The 17,750-nt window shown below is 58.9% G+C and overlaps 1 protein-coding gene across 6 annotated transcripts in view; it reads right to left on the bottom strand.

Annotated features, from left to right (window-relative positions):
- Positions 1–857: 857 nt before the first annotated feature.
- The window catches only part of TASOR2 (transcription activation suppressor family member 2), a 50,452-nt gene continuing 33,559 nt past the window's right edge, over positions 858–17,750 (bottom strand). For 3 of the 6 annotated variants that reach the window (XM_071424206.1, XM_071424212.1, XM_071424211.1), the window contains 11 exons: positions 16,430–17,272; positions 15,864–16,106; positions 13,786–14,614; positions 11,887–12,403; positions 6,467–10,234; positions 5,107–5,232; positions 4,615–4,768; positions 3,838–3,943; positions 2,511–2,689; positions 2,113–2,230; positions 858–1,854 (listed from right to left, as the gene is read on the bottom strand). In XM_071424206.1, coding sequence (XP_071280307.1) covers positions 1,851–1,854; positions 2,113–2,230; positions 2,511–2,689; positions 3,838–3,943; positions 4,615–4,768; positions 5,107–5,232; positions 6,467–10,234; positions 11,887–12,403; positions 13,786–14,614; positions 15,864–16,106; positions 16,430–17,272 — 6,887 coding nt within the window. In that variant the 3' untranslated portion in view covers positions 858–1,850. The remainder of the gene's footprint in view (positions 1,855–2,112; positions 2,231–2,510; positions 2,690–3,837; positions 3,944–4,614; positions 4,769–5,106; positions 5,233–6,466; positions 10,235–11,886; positions 12,404–13,785; positions 14,615–15,863; positions 16,107–16,429; positions 17,273–17,750) is intronic. The other 3 variants (XM_071424208.1, XM_071424210.1, XM_071424207.1) reach the window with 3 other exon arrangements.

Genomic DNA, 17,750 nt, shown 5'->3' with positions numbered 1-17,750 from the left:
GTGCCACTGGCAGGAGCAATTCCCTTTGTGCCACTGGCAGGAACAATTCCCTTTGTGCCACTGGCAGGAGCGATTCCTGAGGTGCCACTGGCAGGAGCAATTCCCTCTGTGCCACTGGCAGGAGCGATTCCTGAGGTGCCACTGGCAGGAGCCATTCCCTCTGTGCCACTGGCAGGAGCAATTCCCTTTGTGCCACTGGCAGGAGCCATTCCCTTTGTGCCACTGGCAGGAGCGATTCCCCAGGTGCCACTGGCAGGAGCGATTCCTGAGGTGCCACTGGCAGGAGCAATTCCCTTTGTGCCACTGGCAGGAACGATTCCCCAGGTGCCACTGGCAGGAGCCATTCCCTCTGTGCCACTGGCAGGAGCCATTCCCTTTGTGCCACTGGCAGGAGCCATTCCCTTTGTGCCACTGGCAGGAACAATTCCCCAGGTGCCACTGGCAGGAGCGATTCCTGAGGTGCCACTGGCAGGAGCCATTCCCTTTGTGCCACTGGCAGGAGCCATTCCCTCTGTGCCACTGGCAGAATTCCTGAGGTGCCACTGGCAGGAGCAATTCCCACCCTTGGCTGCTGGGAGTGGGGCTGGGGCAGCTCCCTCTGTGCCATGCCCATAAACCAGGTGGAAAATCAATGATCCCATGATCCCTACCTGCTGTAACCTGGTCATTCCCCTGGTTCTTCCATCCTTCCTGCAGGGAAGCACGATGGGATCCATCATCCAGGAGCCCACCACGGTCCTGCTCACTCCTTGCTGCTTTCCCCACCTCTGTCCCAGCTGGAAAATCCCGTGCCCTCCCTTTCCCTGTTGGGAAAGGCTGGATGCTGGTCCCCTCTCCAGAAAGCAGAGCTGTGCACATCCATTATTTCGGAGGTTTTATTAATCAAACTCTTTACAAAGTCATCCTGTACAGAGCGGCCTCTGGCATTTAAAAACGAGCTGAAGGAGGCCCCTGCCCCGCAGAGCCGGGTGGGGACGGGGCTGGGCTGCTCCTCTCCCCCATAAATAAAAGAGCTTATTCTGTTCTGCAGCCCGGCTTCCCGCTATTTACAGGGGTTCCAGTGCTGGGATCCACGAGTCCCAGCAGGGAACCAGTACCAGGAGGCAACGGGGGTGAGCTGAAATGTAGTGTGGGCCTGAACAGCAACGACCACGTGGAAAGGGGTTTGTTCTCATTCCTCATCTTCAAGTAGACTTTGGGAAATTCATCTGCCTGCTCTAATGGCAGCTGCAGGAAGAGACTCGAAACCACTCCAATAATTTATCTGTACCGTTTAAAAGAACCTTTCCTATGTGAGACTGGATGGCAGGGAATGAACCCCCTGAGGGTTTGCATTTCCCACCTTTAAATAAGATTTATGTACAGAGCTAAAACCGACTTTCCCCCACACCCAGCAGCTGCTGGGATCCACTGGGATCACTGGGATCCAGTGGGGTTGATGGGATTGACTGGGATGGATGGTGGGGATCCACTGATTTGGATGGGGGGGATCCACTGGGATCGTGGGGATCCACTGGGATTGATGGGATTGACTGGGATAGATGATGGGGATCCACTGGGATCACTGGGATTGATGGGTTGGATGGTGGGGATCCAGTGGAATCATTGGGATGCACTGGGATTGGCTGGGATGGTTGGGATCCATTGGGATGGTGGGGATCCACTGGGTTGGGTGGTGGGGATCCAGTGGAATCACTGGGATGCACTGGGATTGGCTGGGATGGTTGGGATCCATTGGGACGGTGGGGATCCACTGGGTTGGGTGCTGGGGATGTCCCCCACAGGACCGGGGTGCCCAAACTGGTGCCACAGGGCCTGGGGAGGAGCCGTGTCCTGGTGGCTTCACTTTGTCACCTGCAACACAGAGATGTGGCCCAGGTCAGTGCCTGGCACCCTCTGAGCCTCCTGCAGAGCCGCCCCAGGGCCGGGCCTGGAGTTTTTCCCGTTTTCCAGGCATGGCTCTCCTGGATCCAGCTGCAGGGATCAGAGTGCTGACTGGCAGATCCCACATCCAGCACTTTGGGATGATCCCAGCTCCCTGCTGGCCCCCCCACAGCCAGCCCTGAGCTGTCCCCAGCTTTCTGGGATCAATCCCAAGCTTTCCCCTCTTACCAGTAGCTTCTTCTGAAGGGAGCAGCCACTTTCTGCACCGTCCCGAGGAAGGTGGCGATGTCAGCCACAAGAATTCCTTTGCTTTCCAGCATCTCCCTGCAGCTGCTGCTGGGATTTTCTGCAAGGGGAGGAGCAGCAGCTCCGTTAATGCCAACAAAGGAGGAAACATCCCTGAACCCCACCGTGGCTGCTCTGCTGCTCTGCCAACAGCCTCAGCCACCCACGGCTCCAAAAACCCCCGGAACTCATCAACCTCCAAAAACCCCCAATTCCTTTTCACCACCCACACCTGACCCGCACCGGGAAGAGGCGATTCCCGCAGGAGAACAGGGATTTTTTATCCCTCCCCACCCCTTTCCAGGGCACTTTCAGAGCTGCAGGGCCGGGGATGGCCTCACCTGTGAGGTACACGGCGAACCTGGCGCGGACGTGCTGCGCCTGCAGCCCCAGCAGGCACTGGGCGCGCGGGGGCTCAGCCGCGGAGTCGCAGCCGTGGAAGGGCAGCAGCTCCAGCAGCTCTGCCCCCTGGCACCACCTCAGCAGCAGCTGCTTCCTCTGGGCGCTGCCATCGGCCCTGCTGAGAGAGGGGCACGGCTCAGGGGATGGGCAGGGAGGGTGGGATCCGCCCTTCCAGGTGGATTCTCCAGCCCCATCCGCCCTTCCAGGTGGATTCTCCAGCCCCACGGGTGATTTCTGGACCCAAAGTGGCAAATTCCCCCCGCTCCAGGGCTGCCTGTGCTGGTTTTGCCTGGGGTCGGTTCATTTTTGCCTCAGGGGTTGGTTTGGGGTTTGTGCTGGGGGCTGTGGGTGGGTCAGGGAGGTTTTGTTGTTGCTGGAGCAGGGTTTGGAAAGCCAAGGCTGCTCCTCACTCACCCCACAGGCCTGGGGGGCACAAGGCCAGGACAGGTGAGTGCCCCTGTCCCAAGGGGTGCTCCAGAGCCTGGAATCAGGCTCAGGATATAAAGCTGGGAGGAGGAGAAGGAAGAGGGGCTGATGATGGAGCCTGGCCTTCCTGGGGATGGCCTGTGATGGGAAATGGGGATGAATCCCTTGGTTTTCCCAGCTCTTCCTTTCCCTGTTAAAATTCCTTATCCCAACCCAGGAGTTTTCTCACTTCACCCACCCATGGATGAATCCAGGCCAGAGCAGTTCCATCTTCAACCATTCCTGGTGGGAACTGGAGCAGCAATTCCTTCTCTGCACCCCCAGCTCAGGCCCCCATCCCTCCCCAAATCCCAGCTGTGATGGGGCAGGAAAAGGAGCAGAGGGGGCAGAGCCCCAGGAAGGTGCCCTGAGCTCCAGGGGTGTGCCAGGAGCTGGGATGAGCTGCTGGGGAGGGAGGGAGGTTTGCTTTGGGAGCTTTGGGAATGTGCAGCTCTTTGGGTTTGCTTTGGAAGCTTTGGGAATGTGCAGCTCTTTGGGTTTGCTTTGGGAGCTTTGGGAATGTGCAGCTCTTTGGGTTTGCTTTGGGAGCTTTGGGAATGTGCAGCTCCTCAAGGGAAGTCTGTGCCTCTGCAGGAGCCTGCAGCACTCCCTGAGGGCACCTCTGCCCAGGAGCCAGGGAGGAGCCGTTTGGAAGCCCAGCAGGGAGCAAGGAGAGCTGGCAGAGCTCTGCCCCAGCCAGGATCACACCCAGGACAGCGTTCCCGGCCACCTGCTGCTCTCCAGGCCCCGAGCCCGGCTGCTCCATCCCAGCCATCCCCACCCTCCAGGCAGAGCCCTTACCTGAGGTCTCCTCTGAGCTTCTTGCTCTCCCTGTGGTGCAGGAGCCACTTCCACCTCCCGCTCCCGTTCAGCTTCTCCAGCACCTTCACCACCTCCTTCAGCTGGCCTGAGGGGACACCAGAGCTCAGCGTGGGTGGCAGGGGGGACCTGGGGGTCTCTGGGCCCAGCCCTGCTCCAAGTGGGGCCACCTGGGGGAGCTCTGAGCCTCTGCAAGGATGGAGACTCCAACTGCACAGGGTGGGGAACTGGGGTCATCTCCTGGCGTGAGTTTTTCCCTGATATCTGAAGGGACAAGTGCAGCTTTCCCTGTCACCTCACAGAGCATCTCCCAGAAGAGGTGGCTCCGTTTGCTGGGCCACTTCCCACTAAGGAGCTGAAGGCAGCAGCAAGTTCTCCTCCTTGTTCCACTGCATACTGGGAAGGAACTCCCAGTATTCCCTGGGAAGGAACTCCTGGCTGGGCTGGGATTGCCAGAGCAGCTGGGGCTGCCCCTGCATCCCTGGCAGTGCCCAAGGCCAGGCTGGAGCAGCCTGGGACGGTGGGAGGTGTCCCTGCCCATGGAATTGGATAATCCTTAAGGTCTCTCCCAGCCTAAAGCACTCCATGAGTCTCCAGGCCAAACAAACACCCTGGGACAGCTCTGCCCTGTCCTGGGATGCTCTGGGGACCCCTGAGCTGGGCACCCCATCCCCGAGAGAGGGATGGAGTCAGAGGGAGGGCCAGAATCCCCCTGGAAACAGAAGCAGGGGGAGGTTTGGGAATGTCAGTGAGACTCACCCAGGGTCACCCTTTCCAGCAGCTCCTCGTCAGACACCACGAACCCTCCGGCCTGGAAGAGCTCCTGGAATGTGTCACCCGTCACCTCCTCGGGCTCATCCACGCCGGCAAACACCACGCTGGGACAGCGCTTCAGCTCCAGCAGGCACGGCACCTGCTCCAGAGCAGCGAGTTGGGAACTGCCCCCGCCCAGGGAGCCCAGGGAGCCCAGGGAGCCCAGCCCAGCCCAGCCCAGGGAGCCCAGGGAGCCCAGCCCAGCCCAGGGAGCCCAGCCCAGCCCAGCTCAGCCCAGGGAGCCCAGCCCAGCCCAACATTCCTGTCCTCACATCCCAACCCAGCAGAGATGAAACATTCCCTGAACTGCTGAGTCAGGGGAGGCTGGGCCAGGGAAGCTCAGCCTCAGTGCTTTGAGCTGGGCTGCTCCCACATTTTTAATGGATCCTGGGAATGAATCCCAGTGCTGAGGGAAGGAGCAGGGGCCCTCAGGCTCACAGTGTGGATGTGGGAGGCGATGTCCTCGTTCCTGATGATGACCAGCAGCCGCTCGCTGTCCCCGCGCTGGGCTCGGCAGAAGCTCAGGGGCTCCATCCTCACAAACCCCTCTGCTGTCAGCAGGGCCTGCAACACACACAGGGCAGGCCTGGGTGGGGAATGTTTCCCTGGGAGCACGGGGATGGGAAGGGGAATGAGCTGCCCAGGGCAATGGGGAGCCCCCAGCCCTGCAGGGATGGAAAAGGCACATGGGGATGTAAAAGGAACATGGATGTGGCACTTGGGGACATGGGGGCCTTGGCAGTGCTGGGAGAGGCTTGGACTTCAAATCAGCCAGAGCAGATTTAGATGGAATATTGGGAATGAGGAATTCCTGGCTGGGCTGGAATTGCCAGAGCAGCTGGGGCTGCCCCTGCATCCCTGGCAGTGCCCAAGGCCAGGCTGGACACTGGGGCTGGAGCAGCCTGGGACAGTGGGAGGTGTCCCTGCCATGGGGTTGGAACTGGATGATCCCTAAGGTCCTTCCCACCCAAAGCATTCCATGATTCTCCAATGACTCAATCCCAAGGCTCCTGTGCCTGTGATTCCAACTCCTGGCACTGGGAGCCAAGGTGGCCCCTGGCTCCCAAACCATCCCTGTCAGGCTGCCCAAGCTTCCCTGCTCCTGCCACCCTCAGCTCTCCCCTGGAGCTGCCCATCCTGATCTATCCCAATCCATCCCCATCCATCCTGATCTATCCCAATCCATCCCCATCCATCCTGATCCACCCTAATCCATTCCAATCCATTCCATCCATCTCGATCCATCCTGATCCATCCTGATCCATTCCATCCATCCCCATCCATCCCAATCCACCCTAATCCATCCCCATCCATTCCATCCATCCCCATCCATCCTGATCCACCCTAATCCATTCCAATCCATTCCATCCATCTTGATCCATCCTGATCCATTCCATTGATCCCCATCTATCCCAATCCATCCCCATCCATCCTGATCCATTCCATCCACCCCAGTCCATCCTGATCCACCCTAATCCATTCCAGTTGATTCCATCCATCCCCATCCATCGCAATCTATCCCCACCCATCCCGATCCATCCCAATGCATTCCATCCATCCCCATCCATCCCCATCCACCCCAATCCATCTCCATCCATCCCAATGCATTCCATCCATCCCCATCCATCCCCATCCACCCCAATCCATCTCCATCCATCCCCAATCCATCCCCACCCATCCCCACCCATCCCAATCCATCCCCACCATCCCAATCCATCCCAATCCATCCCAATCCATCCCCACCCACCCCACTCCACCCCACCCACCCCACTCGCCCCGGTCCCCGAGCGGCTCGCACCTTCACCCTGTCGAAGAAGGGCTGCTGCCCGGTCTCCAGCAGGTAGAACATTCCCGGCTGCCGGCGGGCGGCCACGCGGCGCAGGTGGCAGCGCAGGGCCCCGCGCAGCTCCGCCACCATTCCCTGGAACGCCGCCGTCCCGCGGGGCCGGGCCCGCCCCGCCCGGCTGCCCGCGGCCTCCCCCTGCCCCGCGGCGGCGCTCCCGGCCCGGGCCCCGGCCAGCAGCACCCTCTGGAACTCGGAGAACTCGCGCAGGATGCCGGCCACGGCCCCGGCCCCGTTCCCGTCCGCGCGTGGCTCTGGCTCTGGCTCTGGCTCTGGCCCCGGGCCGTGCCGGTGCCGCAGCCGGGCCAGGCGCAGCGCGGCCCCGCGCTCCCGGCTCCGGGCCCTCCTGGCGGCCCGAGGGCCCCTGCGGGCGCGGGGCCACCCGTCCGAGGGGGGAATCGTCACCCGCAGGGGGCTCCTGCTGCGCGGGGACAGCGGCATGTGCGGAGCAAAGTCCCTCGGGAAGAGGCTTTTGGAGGTAGAAAAGGAGGGCTGGCCATTCCTTAGGATTTCTTTTAGCTTATAATGGAAGCGGAGACACTCCATGTCCAAAGTGTTCTGGGTGATTTCCTCCAGGCCCCTCCAGGTCCCCAGCAGGGACCGGGCCAGGTGGGACTGGCGGGCACGGTGGCCGCGCCCCCGGGGCAGCTGGGAATGTTCCAGCCTCTCCTGGCACTGCCTGGTGACCACGAGGCTCCCGGGATCCACGGGCACATCCCAGTCCCAGGCCTCCCCGGGCTCCTCCGTGGGCACGGAGCTCCCGGAGGAGCTGTCCCAGGTAGTCCTTGCTCCTGCAGCATCCATGGATCTCATGATGCAGGAACTCCTGCTTGGAAGAGGGGAGTGAGAATTCCCCTCCAAATATTCCTGGTCTGAGTCACCAAAGGAATTCTCCAATGGATCTTCAAAGGCCAAGCCCTCGTGTGTGTCTTGGCTTGGGAGCTGCTCTTCCCTTGGGAGCACATCCAAAACATCCTCAGCATCACTGAACTCCAGGTGTTCTCCAGAGAGATCCCTGGGCTCATCCCAGGGGATGGGAGAAGCAGGAATTTCTCCCTGTCCCACCTCAGCGCCGGCACAGTCAGGATCAGGGAACACCTGGGACCCCTCAGGGTTGTGCTCACACACATCCCAGGGCTGGCACAGGGGACACTCCTGGGCTGGGAACGGTGCAGGACTGGGAATGCTGCCTCCTTCCAGCTCCTCTGGCAGGAAGGGCTCCTCCCTGGGGCTCCCTCCGGCATCCCCTGCCGGGCTCTGGGGGCTGCCAGGGCTCCTGGGGCTGCCACAGCTCATGGGGCTGCCGGGGCTCCTGGGGCGGCCGGGGCTCCTGGGGCTGCCAGGGCTCCTGGGGCTGCCGGGGCTTCTGGGGCTGCCACCGCTCCTGGGGCTGCCACCGCTCCTGGGGCTACCATGGCTGCCACCACTCATGGGGCTGCTATGGTTCCTGGGGCTACCACAGCTTCTGGGGCTGCCACAGCTTCTGGGGCTGCCACCACACATGGGGCTACCATGGTTCCTGGGGCTACCACCACTCATGGGGCTACCATGGTTCCTGGGGCTACCACAGCTTCTGGGGCTTCCACAGCTCCTGGGGCTGCCACCACACATGGGGCTACCATGGCCTCTGGGGCTACCATGGCTGCCACAGCTCCTGGGGGTACCATGGCTTCTGGGGGTACCATAGCTCCTGGGGCTGCCATGGCTCCCAAGGCTGCCACAGCTCCTGGGGCTCCCATGGCTCCTGGCGCTGCCACAGCTCCTGTGGCTACCATGGCTCCTGGGGCTACCATGGCTTCTGGGGCTGCTCCTGGGGCTGCCACAGCTCCTGGGGCTGCTCCTGGGGCTGCCATGTCTCCCAGCCCACCGTGCACTGTCTGGAGTGGGAGGGAGCATCCCAGGGAGCGCCTCAGGGAGAGGTGATCCCGGCTCTGCAGGCTCCAGATTGTCCCATGGCTCACACGGAGAAGGAGGAGCAGATCCCGGCTCTGCGGACGCCTCCACGGGTGAGCAGGGAGCCGGGGACTCCGCCAGCGCTCGGGAGCAGCTGGGATGGAAGGAGCCATCCAGGCTCCAGGCAGCCACGCTCACCTGCGCGGCTCCTCCTTCCCGGCACGGCTTCCAGAGGCGGCACAGCACCGACTCCCGCCGGCCCGGCACGCCGGGAACGCCGCGGGTGGAGTCCCCGGCGCCAGGAGAAGTGGGAGCTGAGTCCCCGTGGATGCTTGGGAGGCTCTGCTGCTGCCTGGGGAGCTCCTGTATGGCTGAGATGCCCTCCCTGATGGAGGAGGAGGGCTCTGATTCCGGGAGGTGATGGTGGAGAGGGATCTCTGCCATCTCCGAGTTCGCGGTGTCGTTCCCAGGGGAATCCTCCGTGCCAGGGAACACGTCCTGGCTCTCCTCAGCTCCGCACTCATCTCCTATGTCCGTGTACTCCAAGGGGGAGTCCCGGCCGTCTCCTGCTCCCATGGGATCATCCAGCTCCTCCATGCTGTTGGCAGAGGGGCTCCCCAGCTGTTCCTCCACCAAAACCCCGTTCCCACCTCGGTCTGACTCCTCAGCATCCAGGGAATTGGGGCAGGGATCGGCGTCACCCGCACCCCGCCGGGAGCAGCAGCTGCCCTGTCCCAGGTCGCTCTGGGAGGGCGACTGGAGGCTCTCCACGGGCTGATCCTCTGGAGCAGCCCACGGATCCAGGGAGCCCTGGGGAGAGGCCAGGCACACGGAGCTGGTGTCGGGGGACAGGGCCAGGCTCATTCCCGGCCTGCAGGGGGATCCCGCGCTCCCGGCAGGCTCCCAGCGCTCTCCAGAGGGCGCCCGATGCCGGTTGCTGTGGCCGGAGCCCAGCGCGGCCCCGGCAGGCCCCGGGCTGTCCGTGACGCTGTCAGGCTGTGCCCCACGGACAGGGCTGGGCTCAGGGGCCGCGGGCAGCTCCCTGCTGGCGCTGTGGGCTGAGCCCACCCCGGCCAGAGGGGCCGCTCCAACCCCGTCTGTCTCTGCCTCCGGAGCGTCCCAGGGATCCGGGAGCTCCTCCAGGTTCGGTGACACCTGCTCAGGGAAGGCTCCAGGGACAGTCCCAGCCCCATCTGAGGGCGCTGGCGAGGATCTCTCAGGGCATGGGGGTGCCAGGGAGGTGGCGCTGGCCACGGGGCCCCGTTCAGGAACACCAAACTTCTCAGGAGACGCCGAATTCCCTGGATTCTTCTCACATTCCATCTCGGCATCGCTGCTCTCGGACAGCACCAAACCCACGGGGCCCACGAAGGAGCCTTCATCCTCCAACTCCTCGCTCTCTTTCTTCTCCTCCTCCTCCTCCATCTCCCTCTCCTCCTTTTCTGAGAGCTCCCAGGGCTCCTGGCATTCCTCCCCTTGCTCAGGGGCTCCCCCAGGCTCTGCACTTCCAGGAGCTGCTTCCAAGGGCAGGGAATCGCAGGCGGGCTGCGGATCAGCGCCACCCTCACCTTCCGGGCAATGCCCAGAGCCTCCCGCTCCCTCCTCATCCTCGGGAGGCCCGGGGCCACTCCCTGAGCCCTCCTCCTGCTGCTCTTTCTGCTGCTGCTCCCCGGTTTCCTGGGGGGCACGGGGGGGCTCTGTCCATGGAGCTGTGCTGGAGTTTGGGGCCTGGCTCCCGGGGTTTTCCGGGGATTTGCTGGGACAGCCGAGCTCCTCGGGAGGGCTGGGGGTGATCCTGGCACCCAGCAGGGCCTCCTTGGCTGGCTCCTCCTGGAACACAATCCACAGGTTAACAAGAAAAAAGCATTCCTCATAGGAAAATGCAGGAAAAAAAACCACTGGAACATTTTTTCCTTCATGCAAAACGATTCCAGCCCTATGGAAGCTGCTGCTCTGTTCAAGTTTCAAAGTTTGAGAATCCAGGCTTGGAAATATCTCAGCAGATCCCCACATTTTGTGTTTACCCCAAGAAACCCCACTCCTGAACGTGTGCAGATGGGAGAAAGTGTAAGAATTCATGTCAAGCTTTATCCAGAATGGAATTTTCATGGATTTCACTGGAGGGATGAGGGAAATGATGCAAAGCACTGCACTGGCACCCGTGTGGGGGAAAATCTCCTGAGCCCACAAATCCCAGCTTTCCAAACCCACGTGGGAACGGCTGTGCTGGATTTGGAATTCTGCTCTGGGATGCTGGGGGCTGCCCTGATCCCTCAGTTGAGGACACACAAACCCCGAATTTAAATCAGGAACAGGCGCTGAGCTCGACACTTTAATTTGGGATTCCTGCCCCTTGGAGAGCACCCCTGCTTCCCTGGATACCCCACAAGCACGTCTCCATTCTTCTGGAAAAACCTGCTCCTCTCAGAGGAAAATCCTGCTCCTCTAAGAGGAAACTTCTGCTCCTCTAGGAGGAAATTTCTGCTCTTTTAAGAGATAAAAATCCTCCTCCCCTAAGAGCAAAATCCTTCTCCCCTCAAAGGAAAATTCTGCTTCCCTAAGAGGAAACTCCTGCTCCTTCTAGGAGGAAAATCCTGCTCTTTTAGGAGAAAAATCCTGCTCTTTTAAAGAGGAAATTCTGCTCCTTTAAAAGGAAAATCCTGCTCCTCTAAGAGGAACATCCTGTTCTTTTGAGAGCAAAATCCTGCTCCTTGAAAAGAAACATCCTGATTTTTTAAGAGGAAAATCCTGTTCTTTTAAAGAGGAAATTCTGCTCCTTTAAAAGGAAAATCCTGCTCTTCTAAGAGGAACATTCTGTTCTTTTGAGAGGAAAATCCTGCTCTTTTAAAGAGGAAAATCCTGCTCCTCTAAGAGGAACATCCTGATTTTTTAAGAGGAAAATCCTGCTCTTTTAAAGAGGAAATTCTGCTCCTTTAGGAGGAAACTCCTGCTCTTCCAAGAGGAAAATCCTGCTCCTCTAAAAGGAACATCCTGTTCTTTTGAGAGGAAGATCCTGCTCCTTTAGGAGGAAACTCCTGCTCTTCCAAGAGGAAAATCCTGCTCCTCTAAGAGGAGCATCCTGTTCTTTTAGGAGGAAACTCCTGCTCTTCTAAGAGGAAAATCTGCTCCTCTAAGAGGAACATCCTGTTCTTTCAGGAGGAAAATCCTGCTCCTCTAAGAGGAACATCCTGTTATTTTAGGAGGAAGATCCTGCTCCTTTAGGAGGAAACTCCTGCTCTTCCAAGAGGAAAATCCTGCTCCTCTAAGAGGAACATCCTGTTCTTTCAGGAGGAAAATCCTGCTCCTCTAAGAGGAACATCTCTGAGAATCCATCCCTGAAATTCATCCCCAAAGTTCACCCCTGGAGTTCATCCCTGAGAATCCATCCCTGTTCTTTCAGGAGGAGCATCTTGCTCTCCTCCTAAGGGGATCCCCTGCTCCTTTAGCAGAAAGCATTCCCGGAGCCCCAAGGCCGCACTCACCGCGCTCTCCTCGGGAACGCCCTCGGGCAGCTCCAGCCTTTCCCTGGGAGGATCCTGCAGGGACAGGCTCTCGGGACAGCTGGTGGAGGAAGGCTCCTCCTCCTCCTCCTCCTCCCCTGCCGTGCAGGGCAGCTCCCCCGAGGAGGAGGACACGGTGCTGTCCACGGCTCCCGCGGCTCCGTCCGCGTCCGTCCGCGAATGCGCGCGGCTCCTCTGGGGCTGGCAGGCGCCCTGGGCAGGGCGGCTGGGGTCCAGGGAGCTGCTGGGAGTCTGGTCAGGATCCCAGCCCGAGTCCGCAGCACACGTCTCGAAGCCAAAGCAGTCCTGGCTGTCATCGCTGAGCTCCAGGAAGCCCCCGGAGCTGCTGATGGAGACGAATTTGCTGGGGTTGCTGTGCTCCACCACCTTCCTGGAGCTGCTCAGGAGCTTGCTGGGCTTCCGGTAGAACAGAGCCACCCACATGTGCAGGATCAGCTTCATCCCTTCCACGTCGTCGGGAAGATTGGGGTCCCAGGGCCTGGCAAGGGAGGCAAAGAGAGTTGGAACCATCCTCATCCTCCCCTGCTCAGCCCCAGGAACTCATCCCTGAGAATCCATCCCTGGAGTTCATCCCTGAGAATCCATCCCTGAAATTCATCCTTGGAGTTCAGCCCTGAGAATCCATCCCTGAGAATCCATCCCTGAGATTCATCCCTGAGATTCATCCCTGGAGTTCAACCCTGGAGTTCATCCCTGAGAATCCATCCCTAAAATTCATCCTGGAGTTCATCCCTGAGAATCCATCCCTGAAAATCATCCCCGAGATTCATCCCTAAAATTCATCCATGGAGTTCATCCCTGAGAATTCATCCCTGAGAATCCATCCCTGAGATTTAATCCCTTAAATTCATCCCTGGAGTTCATCCCTGAAAATCCATCCCTGAAAATCATCCCCGAAATTCATCCCTAAAATTCATCCTGGAGTTCATCCCTGAGAGTTCATGCCTGGCTCCCTGCAGGGCTCAGCCCCAAGGCAGAGGGGCACGCACTGCTTGATGCAGATTCCAGCTTTTTGTAGGAAAAAATAAAAACAGAGGAAATCTGAGCTCCAAAGGAGGGATGGAGGACTTGGGGTCGTGGCTTTAGGGACCGATTCCAGCTGCAGAGCCATGGGAATTGCAGAATCATGGAATGGTTTGGGTGGGAAGGGACCTCAAGGATCACCCAGTGCCAGCCCTGCCATGGCAGGGCCACCTCCCAGTGTCCCAGGCTGCTCCAGCCCCAGTGTCCAGCCTGGCCTGGGGCACTGCCAGGGATGCAGGGGCAGCCCCAGCTGCTCTGGCAATCCCAGCCCAGCCAGGAATTCCTCATTGCCAAGATCCCATCCCTGGCTGCCCTCTGGCACTGGGAGCCATTCCCTGGGTGCTGTCCCTGCAGGCCTTGGCCCCAGCCCCTCTGCAGCTCTCCTGGAGCCCCTTCAGGCCTGCAATGTGCTGGAAGCTCTCCCTGGAGCCTTCCCTTCTCCAGGGGAACATTCCCAGCTCTGCCAGCCTGGCTCCAGCCCTGGAGCAGCTCCATGGGTTCCTCTGGGCTCTCTCCAGCAGCTCCAGGTGCTGCTGCTGTTGTCCCCAGGGCTGGGGCAGCTCTGCAGGTGGGGTCTCACCTGGGAGGGCCAGAATTCCCCAATTCCCCCTTTTCCTGCTGCCCACACTGTGGATCACCCCAGGACGGGGAGGAATTTTGGGTCCAGCACACGAGGCTGGGTCCCCTCCACTCTGTCACCCCACCACCACCCCCAGACCCTCCTTTCCAAGGAAACCACAGCGAGCCAGGGCACAAACCCCACAGATGTGGAGCACAAAGGGCTAAAGGCACAGAAACCCCATTCCCAGACTCCTGCAGCCCCCCAGGCTGACTTACCCATGCAGGGCACGGATGACAGTTTTCTCCAGGGAATCGTTGGTGTACCTGCTGTCCAGGTGGAAGAGATACTCCTCTTCCCAGAGGCAGGTGACCTTCATGGAATTCCCGCAGAGATTCACCGTGTGGCTCCTGGAGAACTCCTCCTTCCTCCTGGGAGGGAGCTGGCTCCGGGCAGGCTCGGCCGCGCTGCTCTGCTGGTGCCGGAAGGGCAGCACCTTCCCGACCAAGGGAGCGGCTGGAGCGCTCCTGGGGTGGCTCCCCCTGGGATCCGGGGCTGCCCCGGGATCCTCGGGCAGCGGGGAGGCGTAGGAATGCTCAGCTGAGATGATGGAGTGGGAGCTGGCCTCGCAGGCCGGCGGAGCTCGGCGGGGAGGGAACACCTGGAACGCGGCGCTGCTGCTCCTGCTGAGAATTCCAGAGGTTTTTTCCCTGGGAGGAGAGGCCAGCGGGCTGGGATCCGCTGGCTCAGGCAGCGCCTGGCTCGGGGACACCTTGCTGGAGGTGGGTTTCTTGCCCTGCTTGTCTGCCCTGTGGTATCTGTGGTCGGAGGCCACGCGCAGGGATTTGGGCTCGGAGGGGCTCCGCTGCTCCCAGGAATCCCCGGGTTCCACGGGGGCCATCCCAGAGTCTTTGGGAATAAAGGCAGGAATGCAGGAGCCCAGGGCCAGGTCAGCCAGCAGGTTCAGGGCGTGGGAGTCGCTGTTGTCCCCGGGCAGGGCAAAGGCAACGCTGGGAATCGCCATGGGATGAACATTCCTTGGGATTTCTGCTCCAGGGGGCTGGGATGAGGCCTCGCTGGGGAGCTCCGAGGGCAGCGCCTTCCGCTCTGGGGGAACAAGGGGAAAAACCCATTTGGAAAGGGAAAAATCCACTCAGAAAGGGGAAAATCCATTTAGAAAGGGGAAAACCCATTTAGAAAGGGAAAAATCCATTTAGAAAGGGGAAAATCCATTTAGAAAGGGGGAAAAACCCATTTAGAAAGGGGAAAATCCATTTAGAAAGGGGAAAATCCATTTAGAAAGGGGAAAAAAATCCATTTAGAAAGGGGAAAATCCATTTAGAAAGGGGAAAACCCATTTAGAAAGGGGAAAATCCATTTAGAAAGGGGGGAAAATCCATTTAGAAAGGGAAAAATCCACTTAGGGAAAAATCCATTTAGAAAGGGGGAAAAACCCATTTAGAAAGGGGGAAAAAACCCATTTAGAAAGGGAAAAATCCATTTAGAAAGGGGAAAAATCCATTTAGAAAGGGAAAAATCCATTTAGAAAGGGGGAAAAACCCATTTAGAAAGGGAAAAACCCATTTAGAAAGGGAAAAATCCATTTAGAAAGGGGAAAATCCATTTAGAAAGGGGGGAAAATCCATTTAGAAAGGGAAAAATCCACTTAGGGAAAAATCCATTTAGAAAGGGGGAAAAACCCATTTAGAAAGGGGGAAAAAACCCATTTAGAAAGGGAAAAATCCATTTAGAAAGGGGAAAAAAATCCATTTTTGGATTGAGGGTTTTGTACAGACAAACTGGCTTTTTTTGGGATTTTTTTGGGGTTTAGCAGGAGCCACCCCATGGGAGAGGTGCTGGATGCACTCTGGGAGCTCCAAAGGAGGGAATGTTGGATCATGGAATGCTGGATCATGGAATGCTGGAAGGGAATTTAAGGATCATCCCATTCCAACCCCCTGGCTCATCCCATTACTGAGTGAGACACAAAAATTGGGGGTTTTTACAGCCAAACTGGCTTTTTTTGGGGATTTTTGGGGTTTGGCAGGAGCCACCCCATGGGAGAGGTGCTGGATGCACTCTGGGAGCTCCAAAGGAAACGAGGGAATGTTGGATCATGGAATGCTGGAAGGGAATTCAAGGATCATCCCATTCCAACCCCATGGCTCATCCCATTATCCCAGTGGCCTTGGACACTTCCAGGGATCCAGGAGGATTCCTTGGGAATTCCATCCCAGAATTTCTCCCCAGTATTTGACATTTTCCCTGCTTCAATCCAAACCCATTCATTTCCTCCCTGCCATGGAATGGCTCAGCTTTAAAAGGAATTTTTTCCCCAAGGGAATTTTTTTCTCACCACTCCCTTCCTGCTGCTTCTCCGGAGGTTTTGCTGCTCTGTTTTCCAGGTTTTTCTGCACTTTGCTTTTCCCTGGCTTTGAGCCACTCTCGGTGACAGGAGCCTTCTTTGTGTCCACGTTTTCCAGGGTTTTTGGCCTCTTTGCCTCCACAGCAGGACCATTGGGAGCTGAGCTTTCCTTCTCCTTCTCAGCACCTTCACACTGGGGTTTGTGGACAATTTCTGCAGCCAGGACCTCTGCACCTGGGACAGGGAAAAGGAGGGGTTGGTTTAAATTTGGGAATTCTTTGGGTTAAAAATTCATGGGGAAAAGGGAGGGACGCGGGGAAGGGGTTTTGGTGATTTTACTCCTCATTATCCTGATTTAATTGGGAATATAATTAATTTATTTTAATAAGTAAAATCTGACCTGGAAGCACCCAATTCCAGGTAGCTTCCCTGGAATCATTCCTGAGATTTATGTGGGTGCTCCAGGCACTCACAAAGTTCCTGGATGGTTCCCAGTGAACCCTGAGCATCCCAGCTGGGTGGGAGGAGCAAACCAATCCCATTTTTCCAGCACTCACCTCTTTTCCTCCCATGTGGCAACTGCAAATTGGCCAGTTTCAGCATGGGCTCGTTGGAATTGCCCGCGGACCCCGATTTTTTGGGACAAGAGGAAGCGACGCCGGTTTTTTTCTTGGCTGCCTCCCTGCTCCTGCTGCTGCTCTCCCCAGGAGGTGTCGGTGCCTTGGGAATGCTCTTCCCAAGGATCCTGCTGGATTTCCTCCTGGCCTCCCGGCCCCAGGGCTTGGTGGGAGAGGTGACGCTTTTGAGGAATGTCTCTGGAGCAGAGGTGGGCAGCAGCTCTCCCTTATCCCGCGCGGCTCCCGCTGCCCTGGTGCAAGGAGCAGCACCCAGGGGCACCGAGGAGGAGGAGGAGGAGGAGGAATTGCCAGGATCGTCTCCCACATTCCTGGCAGCCCCACGGAGACACTGCAAGGCCGCTGAGATCCCCAGGGTGAAGCTGCCAGGGTCGGAGAGGTAACGGCGCAGCCGGGCCAGGGATTGCTCCGAGAGCTTCTGGGAAGGGCCAGCATCCCCGTCCCGGCACAGAGAGGGGACGGGGACACCGGGAATGTCACCCTGGGAGCTCTCCTGGAGCTCTGCGTACTCCTGGATGCCAGCATCCCCGTCCCGGCACGGAGAGGGCACAGGGACACCAGGAATGCCACCCCGGGAGCTCTCCTGGAGCTCTGCGTACTCCTGGAGGTGCTCCTGGATGCGGGGGCTGCCCGTGGCCCCGCGGGAGGAGGCGGCGGCCGCTCTGCGCAGGGCGTAGCGCAGCCCCGGCACCACCGAGGCGATCTGCAGGGACAGCGAGCTCCGGGGACTGCCCTCCCTCCTGCCCGGGGCATCCCGCTCCTCCTCTGCGAAAACCAAAACAAAAGCGATCATCGGGCCACTTAGAAAAGGGGGAATTCACTGAGTCATTGCAGTGGGGCAGAGAGATGCTGGAGGGAAAGGGGAAAGGGGGAAAGGGAAAAGGGGAAAGGGGAAAGGGGGAAAGGGGAAAGGGGAAAGGGGAAAGGGGGAAAAGGGAAAAAGGGAAAGGGGAAAGGGGAGAAAGGGAAAGGGGAAAGGGGGAAAGGGAAAGGGGGAAAGGGAAAGGGGGAAAGGGGAAAGGGGAAAGGGGGAAAGGGGAAGGGGGAAAGGGAAAGGGGAAAAAGGGGAAAGGGGAAAGGGGGAAAGGGGGAAAGGGGAAAGGGGAAAGGGGAAAAAGGGAAGAAGGGAAAAAGGGAAAAAGGGAAAAGGGAAAAAGGGAAAGGGGGAAAGGAGGAAAGAGGAAAGGGGGAAAAGGAAGGGAAGGGAAAGGAAGGGAAGGGAAGGGAAGGGAAGGGAAGGGAA

This window comes from Agelaius tricolor, unplaced genomic scaffold (assembly GCF_023055355.1).
Source record: "Agelaius tricolor isolate 1412-34295 unplaced genomic scaffold, bAgeTri1.0.p SCAF_3, whole genome shotgun sequence".
NCBI lineage: Eukaryota > Metazoa > Chordata > Aves > Passeriformes > Icteridae > Agelaius > Agelaius tricolor.
The sequence above is the reverse complement of the archived record's forward strand: the minus strand, read 5'-3'. Positions and strand labels throughout refer to the sequence as shown.